Source organism: Eleginops maclovinus, chromosome 2, assembly GCF_036324505.1.
Source record: "Eleginops maclovinus isolate JMC-PN-2008 ecotype Puerto Natales chromosome 2, JC_Emac_rtc_rv5, whole genome shotgun sequence".
Taxonomy (NCBI): domain Eukaryota; kingdom Metazoa; phylum Chordata; class Actinopteri; order Perciformes; family Eleginopidae; genus Eleginops; species Eleginops maclovinus.
Genome location: NC_086350.1, coordinates 14,261,722 through 14,278,531, shown reverse-complemented (window position 1 = coordinate 14,278,531; position 16,810 = coordinate 14,261,722). Strand labels below are relative to the sequence as shown.

Here is a 16,810-nt window from a genome sequence, read left to right as displayed (position 1 = left end):
ACTATATTGTCACTGCTTTTTAGAAAAAAAATATTACATTTTCAAAAGAAAGAACTTGTGTTTACACATTGATGTTACATTTTCTGCTTGTTGTCCTATATACTGACCAGCCTAACACTACTTTCATCTACACAGAATGAAAAGAGCACATTCATATATACAGTCAGTGGCTTTGTGATAACATTAAAATACTGAAAATGGTCATGTTTGTAGTACAGTTGAAATTATTATAAGAGAAAACTTGGCTGAAACTGAAACTGCAAATAGCACACTGTACATCATTTATCTGCCTACCTTACCAGTATTCCTCTTGTCATAGATCTATAAGACCCAAATAACCTTTAGAGTGTCACAAATACACTCATTAAAATACTATGTACAGTGAGGGCCACTTCATCTAAGCCCCCTGGAGATACATGAAGCTTGACAAGAGTGCCCTTAACATTGCCCTACCACTGGGTTGTTTTCTAAGTGGCCCATTGATGTACTCTTCAAAAGGAGCTGCTGAACCACTGCACTTTGGTGTTTTAACATTCAAGTAATGCCAGGACTCAAGAGTATTACCACAGACACACACCACTCTGGTGGCTGTGCTTGCAAAGAAAAAAAACCTTCACAAATGGAGGGAACTAAAGGTTTGCTCCCACTCAATCAAAGAACCAGTAAGTCAGCATCTGTTTATGATGTATTTAAATCACAGTGTTTCCCCATGCATTCAAGATTGCTCAGATCAGGTTCTCAAGGATCTATGGGCTATGGACATAGAAACCAGGTGTCCTGAGAGCAAAGCTGTATTTACAGAAGTAGAAGCAGAAGTTTGATTTAGTCCCCTGGTTCTGTTTCCTTCTCTATTGAGTCTCAGGGTTAGGGTAATGTTTAAACACCTTGTAGATCCACTGTGTGTAGAAGGGCACATTGATGAATATGCCAGGCTGGTTTGACCGAGCGCAGCCTCTGCCATGGACGCTCACTCCAACAATAACCCTGATCTCACCATCCTGACACACAAGAGGGCCGCCGTAATCCCTCTGCAGAAGAAACAATAGTTAACACATTTCCCTACATTGCGGGTTGAAAAATGGTTATCATCACTGTTTAAATTGAAGACAGGGTTAAATGGAAGCAAAAGGCATTTTAAGCTCTCAGTGCCTTGCAGCACCACCAGTGTTAGTGAACATGGACAGCTAGCCTCTAAAGCAATAAACCACAGAACTAAGGCTTTGATCGCTGATGAAATTTAGTGCAACACACTCCAGCTGCTCTATTTGCAACGGACTGAATACAAAGCTCAAGGATTCAAAGAATGTTTCATATGTGGATCAAACTGAACTTTAAAAGCTTTGTGTTCAACCAAGTCGCTAAAACACTCTTAAATTCACACTGAACACTATTACTTTACCCAAAAAGTGTCAAGGCTGCCTGATTTTTACCAACAAGGCTTGAAAGTATTATACAAAAAACAACCTGTCAGATTCTGCTTTTGATCATTTTAACAATTTGGCCTCATGTTTAAATTGTATAATACCTCACTGGGAAAATAACAGACGAAATGACAGTTTACCTCACACACTCCCTCATTCCTCCTTCCGCCTGCACAGATCTTGGTGTTGGTGATGTGAAGGTTCCCTCTGTGCATCTCTCTACACCTCACATTACTGATGATCGGCAGGTCGACAGCTTTCAGCACATCATCATGGCCAGTGCCTGAAAGAGTTAAAAGTTGCAGTTTATTGCCTCTGTTGTTTTGCAGCTTAAGCAATAGACGTGCCAACATTTTATAGAAGACATTGTATATTTTGGCATGATGTTACAATAAAAATACATACTGTATAATATAGTGGTGTATCATATTTAGAATGCTTCTTTTTTAAAGAGCTTGGGGGAAGTCTCAATGGTTTGAACGGAAAGCATGGCATATTTTAACTTTTATTACAAATATAAATCATCTCTGCTCAAGCCACCGAAGATGCCGCAACCAGCATATTGAGAAAAATATGGCCTAAGCTTCACTGCCAGTAACCAATTATTTGAAAGAGGACGGTGTTACAATATACCTTTGCACCTCTACAGAATACACTGAATATTCCAGGACTGCTCCAGGATAAATGCAATAAAATGCAATGTATTGTCAACTTGAGTAAAACTAACAGCTGTAGAGAAAATCAGTACCTTTGGTTTCGCCCCATCCATACATTTTACATATTTTTCCTTCTGGGATGGAGCACCCAGCCAAGGGTAGCTGGAGTGTATGCACATTGTCTGCAGGAAGGGCAGGCCTGGAAGTTTTTAAATTACAGAAAAAACAAGGCATGATCAACATCAAACGCTAAACAATATATCAGTTTATCTTTGGGTGTTATTTGTCCAGGTATTCTTACTTGGACAGCCTTATAAGGGCTAAACTGGAGCCCTCAGGACCACATATCACATGAGCTATGCTCACTTCCTGTCGTCTGGACCAGTCTGGAGCACCCTCTTGAAGATCTGAGACCCCCAGCCACACCCGATATTCACTGAGGTCTGGAACACTGAAGAAAGAGCTAACTCAATAAAATATTCCACTTTTATTGCTCTCTACAAACTCTAGTCTAAGCAGAACATACACTAGCAAATGAAGACAATTAGTTACTTATGCTTGAATCAGTGGAAACACATAGGAGCAGAAAAGAAACAGCACTGACAGTTCATGGTTTAAGCAAAAAGAAAGAAATTACTCAGACAGCGAGTGCATTGTTACCATGAGGAAAAGCAATGTCTGTCAGTGAGAACCCATTCCTCTCTTATTAGTGAACCCCCACACCAGTGTTGAGACCTGAAAAGAGCACATAACACAACTCAAAATCAAATAAAACTGTGAAATACTGCACACTAACTAATACAATTTGTATCCAGATTCACATGACATACACTATCAAACTATAGAGGGACATGTGGAAGACCAACAGTGTAAATGGTTATGTAAAGCAGTTTCAGTGTGAACAGGGGCTCTTTCGTTGCATTGTTGGAAAAAATAAGGATTCTTCTTTTAAATGTATTCTAGTTCTCTATCTACCCTTGACAGATTATACTGTACAAGTGTGGCATCAATGCTACTACTATATCTAACTATAAAAAACCCCACATTTGATCATATCTGCATGCATGTGTTTCAAAACATAGTGAAAAAGTACATCTGTAACAGCATATGAACCCTCCACCGCAAGGAAAAGAGAGAAAAATAAAAAATAAAAGCTCAGAATTTGTTTTGAATTCAAAAGTGGTCTATGGCCTACTGTTCTTCTTCAGTGGTAGAGAACAATGTGAAGAATATTAAACCCAACGGCGTACCCTCTCTGTATGCTGACCATCCAGCTGCCGTCTGATATGCCCACCGGACCTCCTCCCACGATTCTGGTTGTTTTATGGACAAAACACCCCAAAGAGGATAACTCACCTGGAAAAAATACACACACACACAGATATATTTTGATATACCATGTGTCATTTAAAATGCATTTAATTGATATCATAATTATCCATTTGCAGGTGGAGACATACTGCAGTTAATAACATAATATTTACACAAAACAAAAGGTGCTTGAGCTGCTTAATGATCCGCTTTAATCATCATTATGTATAAAAACATAACCATTCATTCTTGTTAGGTCATCAATTAAGGTAATTATTGAATATATGCATTCAACACATGATTGTCTTTTGAGCTCCATCTAAAGAGACCGAGGGTCTATTCTCTGTTCTTGAGTTATTATGTGCAGAAGATACACATACATGATTTACACAGATACATGGAAACAGATGCCACCATGACAACATAATATCCTGCATTAAGTACTATAATAGCTGGACATAAAAAGGACTAAATGTTGTCTTGCCTTGGAGGCTGTCATGTACAGATCAGCAGCTTAGCTACTCAACACAGACAGACACAAAGAAAAACTCACCCAGTGGAATGGTGTTCTGTGAAGCATCACCTGCAGGAAAAAGTCGAGACAAACGAGGGATCAGGTAATATTGTCAGGTACCAGATAAGAAGACATCTTAAATGAGGTGCACATTTCATAGTGGCCACTAGGGTTTGTCAAAATTACATTTTTCAAATCACAAGTCTTAAAGGTCCATAACGCAGTTAGTATATGTTTGTAAATACAGCCAGCAGTTGGTTTGTATTCATTTATATATATTCTGAAATTCAATTATCGTAGTCCGTCAAGGTAAACATCACACACACACAGTCATGATGCCTCTGGCTCTTCGTCCGTGTGGAAAAAGTAAGGAGAAGCCCTCCCCTCTCTTTCTGATTGATGTGAATTGTCTCTGACACACTGACCTGAAAGTGTAGACAGATCTACACACTGCAAATAAAGTGTGTGGTGTGTGTGTGTGTGTGTGTGGGGGGGGGGGGGGGGAGTGTTTGGCACAGACAACCAGACAGTGCAAACAAATCTCAGCTACATGTGACTTGTACCAAGATGAATGAAAAACGTTCAATTTCACAGTCTCACAGATTGTTTACCTGTACTGAGTGTCTCTCTGTGTGAAGCTTGCATGTACACGTGTACACTTACATGGCTTTACGTTGCAGTAGTCCCAGGGAATTGCAGAGTTGTTGGTGTAACACCAGGGGCCATGTTTGTCTTTATCTGGGTTTCTGCAGTAGTTTCCCTCCAGACCAGCCATCAGCATACCCCTCTCGCCACTGGACACTCGGAAAAAATAATATTCAATAACTTATCGTTCATCAACAGGATTTTTTTGTTGCTCTCTTTGAGGATAAAATCCAGCGGTTGATTAAAGTAAAAAGGATTTGCTGGTGATTCATCACCACTAGTAAAAGCTGAACACTTTTTGCCTGATAGTATCTGGACAGTCAAAATAAACAGCTGTGTGGACTCTGTCCCTCCGGACACGATAGGGAGGTGATTTGCAAATAATTACTCACTGGCAGTATGCACCCACTCACATATCTTATACTTGCACATGCAGACTTTTCCCACACGTGGGTATTCTCGCCATTATTTATAAACTACAAAACATAATATTTCCCACATTGAATTTCTTGAACGCTGAGTTAGGAAATGTAAAGGAGAGTAGAAACATAGTTCAGGGGATGTTGGGTACCAAATCACAGCGATCAAGAATGGGCTGTGTTCCTTGCAGCAAGCACACAGCCAGCTCTCACTGTTACTCCTTAACCCTGAACTTAGACCCCTGGGCAGGAGCCAAGCATTGGAGCTGATCGGCTTTTGAAGTGTTCCTGCAGAGGAGGGCTTCGGGGTCAAGGGTTAGAAGTGAAGTGTATATCCCCCAGCTAAATTATCACTTGGAGTCATTCCTGCTGAGTTAGGTCATCTTCAGGGAAACACTTCTCCAGCCTCTCCAGCCATTAGGAGATGCTACAGAGGCTAGTCACAGCACCCGCAGGAGCCGTTTGCTCCTCTGAGAAAAAGAGGCCTGACTTGATCAGCTAAAAACAATAAGCCGTAACTAGAGGTCAATAATAGGGCGCTCCCTTGCTCTAACCACCATGTCTCAATTTTGCACACATGGTTCTCGATAACACAGACCCATTTTGCTGCACGCTGAGGATTTCATGCACAAACTTGTTTCACAAAGACTTAATTTTTCAATAATTTCTGCTCTTTAACCCATGGATTTAGCATTTTTTCTGCTTGTAAAAACAGTGATTACTTCGATCCAATTGAGCTCTTAAAAAACCCCTACACCATATCCAATTCTCTCTGAAGGGTTACGTGTACATTACTACAGCTGTGGGACATCTTGATCCCTACTTTAGGAAGAGGAGCTTGTCTGCAGTTTATTGACGGTGAAGGTATGTTTATTACATCACAGAAGGAGTTCGCAAAAGTTATTAGGTAAGAAAGAAGCAGGGGTCCAGTGGGCTGACCTGTTGCTGTGGTCTCTCCAAGGAGTACAGGGCAAGTTTGATCTAGTCCTCGACTGTTCTTCCTGGTAATTTTCTCCAAATCCTTCATAGCAGTCTTTATTTGGACACAAAGAAGAAATTAAATGAAACAGACACACTTTATGTACATAAAATAGAATAAAAATGAAATCAGAATCAGAATTACTTTATTCATCCCAAACTGGGAAATGTTTTAGTTACAGCAGCAAAATACAATATATTAAAAATAAGAGATATACAGATAAAATAGTGCAATGAAATGGAATATTTAATGAAAATATAATATAAATGTACAATGCTAAGTGTAAATGCACAATAGGCAGTATTGTGCAGTACTTCTTTAAACCTTCACCACAGCTATGTTGTTCGTGCAGTCTTTGCCATACGGCATTGTTGTACAACACACTATTGGGAAAAAAACTAGGCAATTACATGCAGAAAAATAAAACCCCCCAGATTCTGAGCTATTATTGGATCTACAATATATATAGCTGGGAAAACAAAGAAATTGCCCACAATAATGTCTTAAGACACGGGTCTTAAATACGGTTTTGAAGTTCTCTCTCACCGTTCAACTCATTCCTATATGGGAACATATTCAACCCTCAAGGGTAGACCACAATCCAACCTCAGAAGGGGTTTATAGTCCCAATGCAAGGCGACTTATTTTCAAAGACATGTCCCTAAGATCCCCTGGGAAATTGAAATGTGTGTACTCAGCCATACATCAAAATCTTTGACTTGAATATCTCTTGTTACCCCAGAAAAACTCCCATCCAGCACTAATCCTTCCACTCCATCTTTCACTGTCCGGGGAGACCTGGCGATCGTGAGCTGCTGTCAGAGTTTATTATGTGAGGTGAGGTGGTCAGCCCTTCCCACAGTCCTAGAGGGCTAAAGTGCTCCGGGGGGACGGAGAATACGTGGTCACAAACCAATATGTGTGGTAGCGGGGTCTCCTGTGCACTCATCCAGAGAATATGAAAATATAGATATTTTTTCTGCTTGGGATGTAAAATGAGCTATCTACTTGCTGTTTATGGGCCTCAAATAAAGCTGTAGAGTCTCTCACCACTGCCAGGCTTGTTTTGGGTGCCGCACTGAGGGATGTTGGTGCAGAACAGGGTGCGGACTCTTGGGTCCGTAGTGAAGCACCATGGGAATTCTCGGCCATCTGGATTCCGGCAGTAGTTTTCTCTCAAGTCCCTGGAAAACACAGAGAAAGTCATGCTGTAATCTGCTCAGATATAAGTGAATGCAGGTGGGTGAGTGTGTTGATGTTGTCTGACTCACTTGCAGGGGTAGGCTTGAGGTATGAATGTGTGGTTATGGGGATACTGAGAGTCCCAGCGTTGGCAGATGAGTCCAGTAGGCAACACATCTACTGTCCCCCTGTAACCATCTCCTCTGCCCTGGTAACACTCGGTTGTTTCCACCACGTCCCTTTTAGGAGCTGTTTCTGGGAGCAAAAAAAAAATACAATGAGTGGTGGGTGATTTTGTTCAAGGTAAAACATATTTTCAGACATATAACTTGTATGTATACCCAGTTGAAGGAAATAGTTTGATTAAGGTCTTAAGAAACAACCAAAACTTGTAGAAGTTTTATAGGGTAATAAAAAAAACAATTATAGTAGTGAAGACTGTAAACCTTGTTGTTTTATTGGTGAAACATGCAAAAAAACAAGCTTTATATTTCCACATGTGCATGCCACTTTGGCAAAACACATTCAAAAACAGTCATTTGCACCCTTTTTTCTAAAAACGTTTACAAATGTTACTATTTATCTGGTTATTTTCATGTTGTTGTAGTAATTGTCCAACAAACTACAAACAATAAATAGTAAAGGGTTTGGCACTGTGGAATTAGTCAGATGCAACAGTGATTTGTCAGGGTAAATGACCAAAGCCTCAATTTCTTTTCAACATGCTTTCCACAGAACATCACAATTTCCGGAATTAGAAAACACACTATATAATGAGGCTGATATGACAAAAAATTGTAAAAACAAGGCAAAACATCTTATCTGCCCTACTTGTTTGAAGAAAAGGCTGCTCATTACGCACAAGTTGCAAGGGTTCATTAGCCTGAACGTTGTGCGTGGTTGTAAAAAAAAATCTTATATTCAAGACTCTAAAAACAGGCCTTTTATGTCCATACAATGTGTCCAAAAATAGATATGCACTAGTTGTGACAGTAAACAAAATAGCGGGCCTTGACATAAGAACACTTTGTCTCTCTCCTCTCTCCTCTCTCTGCCTTGTTTTGATTAAGACTAACTGGGTCGTAAACTTGGTCTGTTCCCAACAAACCCCCATATCAGCGAAAGAGAGAGACACAGAGAGGTGGAGGGATTGAGGAGGGGGAGATCATATTTAGAGGGGGAAAAAAAGGGGGAATAGTGAATCACTGGGTCCACATGGACGAGTGCCATCTAGTAAACATTGTGCCAGGACTGCTGATGATTTTTGCAGAAAAACAGACCGGTCCCAGACCCAAGAGAACGAAGCTGAGCCCAACAATCACACCACTGCTCTGCTCTCTTAGTTGTGTGTTCTTGAGGTTTTCTCAGCCACTTGTCACTGATTATAGGTCACCAAAGAGCATGTGGTATCTGCTGATGTGCTACAAAGCATTAACAGCCAGAACATGAAGCCAGATGTGACGCATACACCTTGCTCTTATGCATCAATCACACTTCTTTCCCTAAGTGTATAAGGTGTAATGAAAGTGATATGCTTATAGTGTGTGTGTCACCCTGGTGTTGTGTCTGTATGTGTAACAGGAGGTTAATGTGAAGCAGTTACTGAGCTCAGAGCAGTGACCAATGTACATAAGAGCTGGCATAGAAAAATAAACAGCAGTCCAGTGGTGCAGGAGAAAAATAAACACTTTGGCTATTAGAGAAGACATAACAGAGCCAAACCAAAGAGGGGAACTCTGTGTGTGTGTGTGTGTGTGTGTGTGTGTGTGTGTGTGTGTGTGTGTGTGTGTGTGTGTGTGTGTGTGTGTGTGTGTGTGTGTGTGTGTGTGTGTGTGTGTGTGTTTCATATAGCAGCCAATGAGTGGGAGAGGAGTGGTAAAATGAAAGGTACAGGAAGTTGTAAATACTGGTGCCGTCAGTCACACTTTGTGGGCCTGTAAAAAACACAAACACACCCACTCACAGACACACATAGACTTCCACTTAACATGCATGACATCTTAACCACGCACAAACAAACACAAATGCATGCTTACCACAAACTTTGATGGTGCAGTACTCCCAGGATGTGTTTGGATCTGTGGTGAAGCACCAGGGTCTGTGGCGTCCGTCTGGGTTCCTACAGTAGTTATCATCCAGGCCTTTGTCAGGGTACCTAATGCAAAACATGCAGGAAAAAACAATAATGTATAGACAATAACAATATAGGAGTGAAACCCATAGAACAAAACAACCATCAAACTGTTACTTGACCCACAAATCTCTGGCTTGAAGTTAAGTATTTGTCACGTTTCTCAAAGCCCAGAGGTGCCTGAAAGGAAAATCATATTTCCATTTTCCTTCTCAATCCTTGGGAGAACAGAGTAGATTCACAAAACTGTTGCACGCAACCAAAGCATTAATAGCTGGAACAGTGAGAGGACTCCATCTGTGAATCTGTTCAGAGCTCAGGGGACTGGTGAAGATAATAGGTTGCACCAGTACAGGTGTTCTACAGTAATTCATCCCACAGTCCCACATCTCTTCAGGCCTCTAGCCTCCAGGCGTGCTGTATCAGGCTATGAGACCCACTCATTATGTGAGTGCTACGAGCAGTCTGGGACCTGGTTTACACAAACACCGGGATGATTAAGGATGTGTTAACGAGTCCACACTTGTCCAGACCACCTGCCATGTGACTAGCTGGAACACTCTCCTGACACACACAGCAGACGCACTACCAAGGACAGTAAGGAAAACTAATATAGCCGAAAACCTGGTGCTCTCTAAGGTACGTATAATACTTTACTATTACTATTATATATATAATACTATTATTATTAGTATTATTATTACTGCTGGTCTGTTTTTAAATCTTTTAAAAGTTGAAACTAATTTGTGCCAATAAAGTGGGATTCAAGAGTTTTCCCAGTGAAGTGCTGCTAAAAACACACGATTACACACTGGATTCTGCTGGCATTCATTCAGGGAAAGGCACACTGGCTAACGGCAAATCACTATTATTGCATGAAATTATTGCAATGTAAAGTATTCTCATGCTTTGTGCTTTTAAATTATGTGTATCCATGTGGGTGGGCTTAAGCTTGATTGAGCATGTACCATTTAGTGTGAAGCTGAGTGATGCTGATGTGTGTGTGTGTGTGTGTGTGTGTGTGTGTGTGTGTGTGTGTGTGTGTGTGTGTGTGTGTGTGTGTGTGTGTGTGTGTGTGTGTGTGTGTGTGTGTGTGTGTTACCTCTTGGGGTGGTACAGGTGTTTGTGCGGATCATCCAGGTCCCAGCGCTGGCATTCCTTTCCACTCTCTGTGTGGTCCATGGGTCCTCTGTAATCTTCCCCATTACAGTGCATACACTCAACTACACACACATGCACATACAGGCACACATGGGAACACATCCACAAAGACATAGAGCAACAGCTTAGGGAAATACAGAATCAAACAACTAAAAAGTCACTTCAAAAGTGCCTTCCATAAATAAATCATGATTCTTTTGGTTGTATAGAAGTGGGACAAAGCAATAAACTACCAACAGTCAATATAGTGAATCATCCAATATAATTCATTTTAATTCATGATTTTCTGCCTCAAAAAAGTCATGCAACATTTTGCAATAACACATACATAAATATTTCATAAATCTAACAATATCACACATGTACACGTGTTGGACACACATAACATCTGTCACACTAAAGATGCCCATAATCTCTTTGATGTCGAGAAGGCACCATGTTTTGCATGGTGACTAGTACTCAGCATCTAGTGTAAGCAACAGAGTGCATGCAGATTAGAAACACATGTTTATGAGTTTATGCTGTCATGACCGAGCACATTTAATCTAACTGACTGCATGCGTATGTTTGTTTGTGCACGCCATGTTCGTGTGGCAGTGTGTATATTTCCTATTATGACTAGCTAATTTCTGGAGAAACATTTTGTGTCATCTTCTTCAGAATGAACACAGGCTATACTTCAAGATAAAAAGAAATTATCTCTGGGGTTCAACTTCTGGTAAAGCAACAAGACGCCATATGTGAATTGAAAGCAGGAATAATTCCCAGACTCTTATCAAGCCTCAGCCTTGTTCCTTATTAAGGTGATCCAGTGGCATACATGCAGAGGAAACCCCTCTGACAACACACATCCCAAGGGATGAGATAAGGTCATTATCATCCCTCTCTTCAGCGAGATATCAGTGCCTGACAGTAATATTCTGTGATTTAGCATAGAGGCTGAAACAGCGGTGGAAAGGACTTTTCTTTCATTACAAGTTTTACCACTACAGACCTATGACTCAAAAAAGAAGTTACCTTCTAAGTGTGCCACAGGGATGGATGAAATAGCTAACAATTTATCTATAGGAGACGACAGGGGATTAATATCCTCTAACATTCCAGCATCAGCCTCTTAAGGTTCAAACCATTTACCAATCCTGGACCCGATGGAATGAGAGAGGACAGCATAAACTGAACCACAGACCTGGAAACGGCTACAGCTGGCCTCAGCAAATACAGAAAACCTGTGCTCCACACACATGTTCACAGATGTAGAGCGGAGCACTGTAAGAGCCAGCTTTGCTTAGTCTGAGGAACTACATGATTGCTTAATTTGCAGCAGCTCATTTCAGACAATCAAGCCTCAATTGGTAGGGCAATTTGTAACAAGGAACTGGTATTATTTTAAGATAACTGTCAGCTCAGATACATATAGCCATATTGTGTGTGTGTGTGTGTGTGTGTGTGTGTGTGTGTGTGTGTGTGTGTGTGTGTGTGTGTGTGTGTGTGTGTGTGTGTGTGTGTATGTGTGTGTGTGTGTGTGTGTGTGTGTGTGTGTGTGTGTGTGTGGGTGTGTGTGTGTGTGTGCGTGCGTGTGTGCGTGCGTGCGTGTGTGTGTGGCCTACCCTGTGAACATTGTGGTATGCCACACTCCTGGTGTCTGAGATGTGGGCTGGGGTCAGTGGTAAAGCACCATGGGCCAACGGTGGAGTTGTCTGGGTTGCGACAGAAGTTTTCTCTGAGGTCCCTCTTCCTGAATCTCTTAGACATGAATCTGTGAAGAGCAGAGCAGTAGTTACAAAATCAGACAAATGTACTTAGAGAAACATTCAGCTGGCATGCAGAGCAAAGAAACTCAAGGTCACAGTTTTAGTTTCTCTTTATATAGCTTTGACAGAATCCTCTCCTCATGTATGAGACAGCTGCTGCTTATCTCTAATGGCTGAAACCTGGCTGTAAACATGACCAGTGAAAATGACCTACTGAAAAAATATTTGACTGCAATGCATAAAGGTCAAACCGTTGATGACAAGACGTTAATAATGACAGAAAACACATTAATATGTAGAAGTAGTGTGTAAGTTTTGAATGAAGCTGGTTCTTAATGTAGTGTAAACACACTGACACATGACTCATATCTTCTACATCAGGCTAGCACATGGCTGTGGTCGCCAGTTGTGAAGATGGACATATGCAGTCTTTGAGTCGAGCTGAGTTTCACATGACGATGAGAAGATACAATTCTGAAGTTGTCTGAAGTGGAATTAATAATGACATGTAAAGAATGAGAAGAAGTTTGGGGGACAATCAAAGAACAGTAGAAGGCTATCACAGATAAAAATGTAATTTGTTCTGTGTGTGTGTGTGTGTGGTGTGTGTGTGTGTGTGTGTGTCAGAGTTTCCCATGCCTGTAATCTGACTGATAAAACATACAAAGCGGCTGGGTTCAATTACCCAATCTACAGAGACATTAATAGCAGACTGATAAAGCAAGTTCACTTTAGGTACAAACGTACAATGCCCTCTTTGATTCGACATCTCACTACAAAGCCTTCCAAAGTCATTTAATACCTCCCAGAAGAGACAAGGGGAGAAGGGAGGAGGTAACATTTGGTTCAAAGATAATAAAGTTCTAAGATGAGTTGTATGTTTCATTTCTGAGGCTCTCTGATGGATATTAATATCTGACAAGTGATAAAAAAAAAGGTTTGCAGTCATTTTTATTTCAATCAACTTGATCCCGGAAAGATTTGTACTGCATGTCATTTGTTTTATAGTGTCATCTTTCAGAAACTTTAATAGCCTCCTATTCAGATAAATTACATCTCCAATACACTGAATATGAAACATAATACTTTATTAGACATTTTGTAAAGAATAAACACATTCATGTTGTTGCTACGAAAGATTTGTGTTAAATAAACTTTCAGAATCCTATAGAAGGCTGCGCTTCAATTGCATCATTAAACTCTTTGATCGTCTTTCTATTGGGAGGTACACTGTATCAGAAAGTATGCCCGCGCATTTAAAAATGAGCTTTATCTTGGAATTTGGCTGTTGGATGTTCCCAAAGCTTAACCAAAGGCTGCATATTAGATATGATCCTAATCCCAGTAAAACACACACACACACACACACACACACACACACACACACACACACACACACACACACACACACACACACACACACACACACACACACACACATACACACACCTAGATAAACAGTAGGGCTGCAGCAGGAAATGATCTTTGATTCTGTAAAGTGTTACAATGAGGTCAGTTCTGATGAATGACTGCTCCCAGGAGCCTAATCAACCCCTAATATATCATACTCATATACACGCACAGACACATACAGTCTAGCCCCTGGCTACTAGCTAATTGCATCACTGACCAAAACTAACAATAAGAAGCAGCTTTAACACTACTTGTTTGACATTTTGGTAAAAAGTGTGTCCGATTCTTACTTGTGTTCATGAGGAATAGGAGAGGCCCAGGCTTGGCACAGGATCCCGCTCACTGTCACTGACCTCCGTCCCCTGTAGCTCTGACCTGTACCCACAATGCACTCCCTCACATAGTCTGAACGCGAGACAGAAAGAGAGAGGACGAGATATGGAGACAGAGAGACAAGATGACAGAAAGACAGTGAGTTAGTGAGATGAGCCAACAATCTGATCGCAGTGTTGTGTACGCAGAGCCAGTATGGATGATGAGGAAAACAGACAGAAGATGTTCAGCTATAATGCTCAGCTTAACGAGGACAGAGCAATGCCAAAAGCCAAATCTGTTTTCATAATCTTCTGCAAAATACTTGGATCCATTAAAATATTCTACACAGCTTGCATGTTCACTGTCTGGTCAGTCAGAGAAAAGTGGGATGGGGGTTTCCAGCGTTTACACAAACTTAATGACAGAAAATGAACCATAATATGCTGCGACACAATAAACACAACAGTGGTCCTTGCCCTTCCTTCACATGCTCTTAAGGAATTGCAATTTAAGAAATCACTCTGAAAATAGGTATTTAAATGGTTTACATTAGTTTTGCATGTATTAACACACTATGGAGTACATTAAAGCAATGCTGCTGATTTAAAATGGCGGAAATAGTTACTTTCTGATGGAAATGTAACAGTGGGGGCAGCACTTTAGTATCAGCTGATCGAGAATAAAGATTAAACACTATATGTCACCTTTCTTTTGATACAGTTGGTAGTTGAAGTCTTGTTGGCTCTGAACTCCTGGTGAGTTCCTGTCAAACGACAGCCACTGGCATTTCCTGTTTTTATGATCATAGAGGAACGCTCTGGAGAATAAGGAAAGGAAAGGTGGGATAAAGAACAGAGAAAGAGTGAAGTACATGAAGTTAGGGCAGTTAACATAGCTCTTAAAGAGCAGTTAGATGGACTGCTAAACAAGAAGGACAACAATGGAATTTACATGTGGAACACATAATTGAGGAACGTTAGTACCGCTTAACTCTCTTTGCACGGAAAGCCATTCATTCACAGTGTTGGAGAGTAAATTAACTTTGTTAATGGAGAGAGTTCTGAAAGTGTAGACATACCTGCAGCTGAAAGGTAATCTTTTGTTGCGGCTACAGGCTTTGGCACACTTTCCCATGCTTATTTTCTTGCTTTTGGTCAGCTGGGAGGAATCAGGAGACTCGAAAACCAGCCGTACACCATCTGTCTTCTGGTAGTCCTGGAGAGCGTTTCTTCTGCCCTCTTAACAAAATTACATAACATGTCAGCAGCATGTACAACTAGTCTGCCATCACAAACCCTATGGCCTGATGACAATAACATACTGACCTCATCGTTACAACAAGTAAATAACTACGTTATTTATGTTTTTTTTAACTTTTATTGGCACTATTTTATAATGTGAGAAAAGAAACACTGAATTGAGTTTGACCTTTCAAGTGCTATACACAGTTAAAAATAATAATGTCTTAATAGACGTGCACTATAGCAAACACTTCTCATTGATCTGGGAGGCAGTGTGGATAATCTGCTAATAACTACAGACTGAAAACACTGTGCAAGGGCATGCAATGCGTGAATTAGACTGCTATAACTGTTAGTATCAACATACTATAATAGGATGCACAGTCATTTATCACTGCCGTCAAGGGTGACACACACACACACACACACACACACACACACACACACACACACACACACACACACACACACACACACACACACACACACACACACACACAATTCTGTATATCTGTATGGTGCCCACATTATTACAAATCAGAGATCAAGTTAGACATTTAAATTTAGACGGAAAACTTTCTCCAACATTCCTTAAAGTTCTGCAGGTTATGCGCTTCACTTTTATTTAATAGGTTTGAATAACACAACAATGAACATAACATAAATAAAGTGGGGTTTCTGTTGGAAGAGTGCCTCTCGATTCTTGGAATCACGTGTCATATAAACAACATCAGAGCTGCTGTTTCAGATTCAGTATTTGGGTGTTTGTGCAAGCGGTTGGGGACCAGAAGAGTTCACTGTCTCAGCAGTTTCTCTGCGTGAGTGCCTATGAGCAACGAGCTGCAAAATCGCACTACAGGATGACTCGAGGACTAATTTGATTTAAAGACGGGTCGTGTTTTTAGAACGTGGATCGTATCTACTCACTTGACGTAGAATGTTTTAATCTTTCGATCCATTCATATAATATTGATATAATTTACGCGTCCATGCGGTGCACTGTGGCACCTAGCGGTTGCATTACGAGAGTTGAGTTTAAACAAGCCCCTGCTACGCCAGGAATGATAAAGGCTTCATATTTCTTCCAGGAATGGCCAATTTAATAAATGTTCTCAAAACTAAGACTCACTTAAACTAAACTATTTTGTATCAAAGTGATTGATAGCGATTGTATGCTGCATACAGATGAGCATGATAAAGTCATATTAAAGCCTCACACAAGTTTGACAGTCCTTTCGCACAAAGCGCAAAACAACGTGTTCTTGCTACTGCTCCAGTCAGTGGGAGACGTTATGGAGCAAAATGGTTTAGTCCAAACTTACCAGAACAAGAAATGACGAAGAGTCCGAAAATGAGCTTGTAAATCCACATCGTCGACTCACAGAAGAACCGTTTCAGAAAATAAAAATGGAAAATGCTTCTTGCTGTGCTGTCGGACTGCAACCAGGAGATGTTGCTTATACCACTGCACAGATGCTGCGTCTCCTCTCTAAGTACTTCCTCGCCTCCTTCCCTCCCTCCCTCCCTCTCCGCGCGTGTGTATGACTTTATCTTTTGCTCCCTTTCGTTTCTCTCTTTCTTTTTCAATTAGGCGTTCTTTAGTGGCCTGATTGTCACATACAATAAAGCCAAATAAACTTCAGTGATATGTCAATGTTGATACCTTATCAG

General features: G+C 40.8%; 1 protein-coding gene across 1 annotated transcript in view; it reads right to left on the bottom strand.

Moving 5' to 3' along the window:
* Nucleotides 1-16,592, bottom strand: part of hgfb (hepatocyte growth factor b) — a 17,238-nt gene extending 646 nt beyond the window's left edge. The window contains exons 1-18 of the mRNA XM_063874301.1: nt 16,462-16,592; nt 14,977-15,136; nt 14,603-14,715; nt 13,874-13,988; nt 12,027-12,175; nt 10,361-10,481; nt 9,164-9,282; nt 7,217-7,382; nt 6,996-7,129; nt 5,906-5,999; nt 4,566-4,696; nt 3,942-3,971; nt 3,328-3,433; nt 2,738-2,812; nt 2,379-2,528; nt 2,170-2,276; nt 1,562-1,704; nt 1-1,028 (exon numbers count right to left, since the gene is read on the bottom strand). The exon at nt 1-1,028 is cut by the window's left edge and continues 646 nt beyond it. Of these exons, the coding sequence (XP_063730371.1) occupies nt 849-1,028; nt 1,562-1,704; nt 2,170-2,276; nt 2,379-2,528; nt 2,738-2,812; nt 3,328-3,433; nt 3,942-3,971; nt 4,566-4,696; nt 5,906-5,999; nt 6,996-7,129; nt 7,217-7,382; nt 9,164-9,282; nt 10,361-10,481; nt 12,027-12,175; nt 13,874-13,988; nt 14,603-14,715; nt 14,977-15,136; nt 16,462-16,510 (2,142 nt within the window). The 5' untranslated portion in view covers nt 16,511-16,592 and the 3' untranslated portion in view covers nt 1-848. The remainder of the gene's footprint in view (nt 1,029-1,561; nt 1,705-2,169; nt 2,277-2,378; nt 2,529-2,737; nt 2,813-3,327; nt 3,434-3,941; nt 3,972-4,565; nt 4,697-5,905; nt 6,000-6,995; nt 7,130-7,216; nt 7,383-9,163; nt 9,283-10,360; nt 10,482-12,026; nt 12,176-13,873; nt 13,989-14,602; nt 14,716-14,976; nt 15,137-16,461) is intronic.
* Between the last annotated feature and the right edge of the window lie 218 nt (nt 16,593-16,810).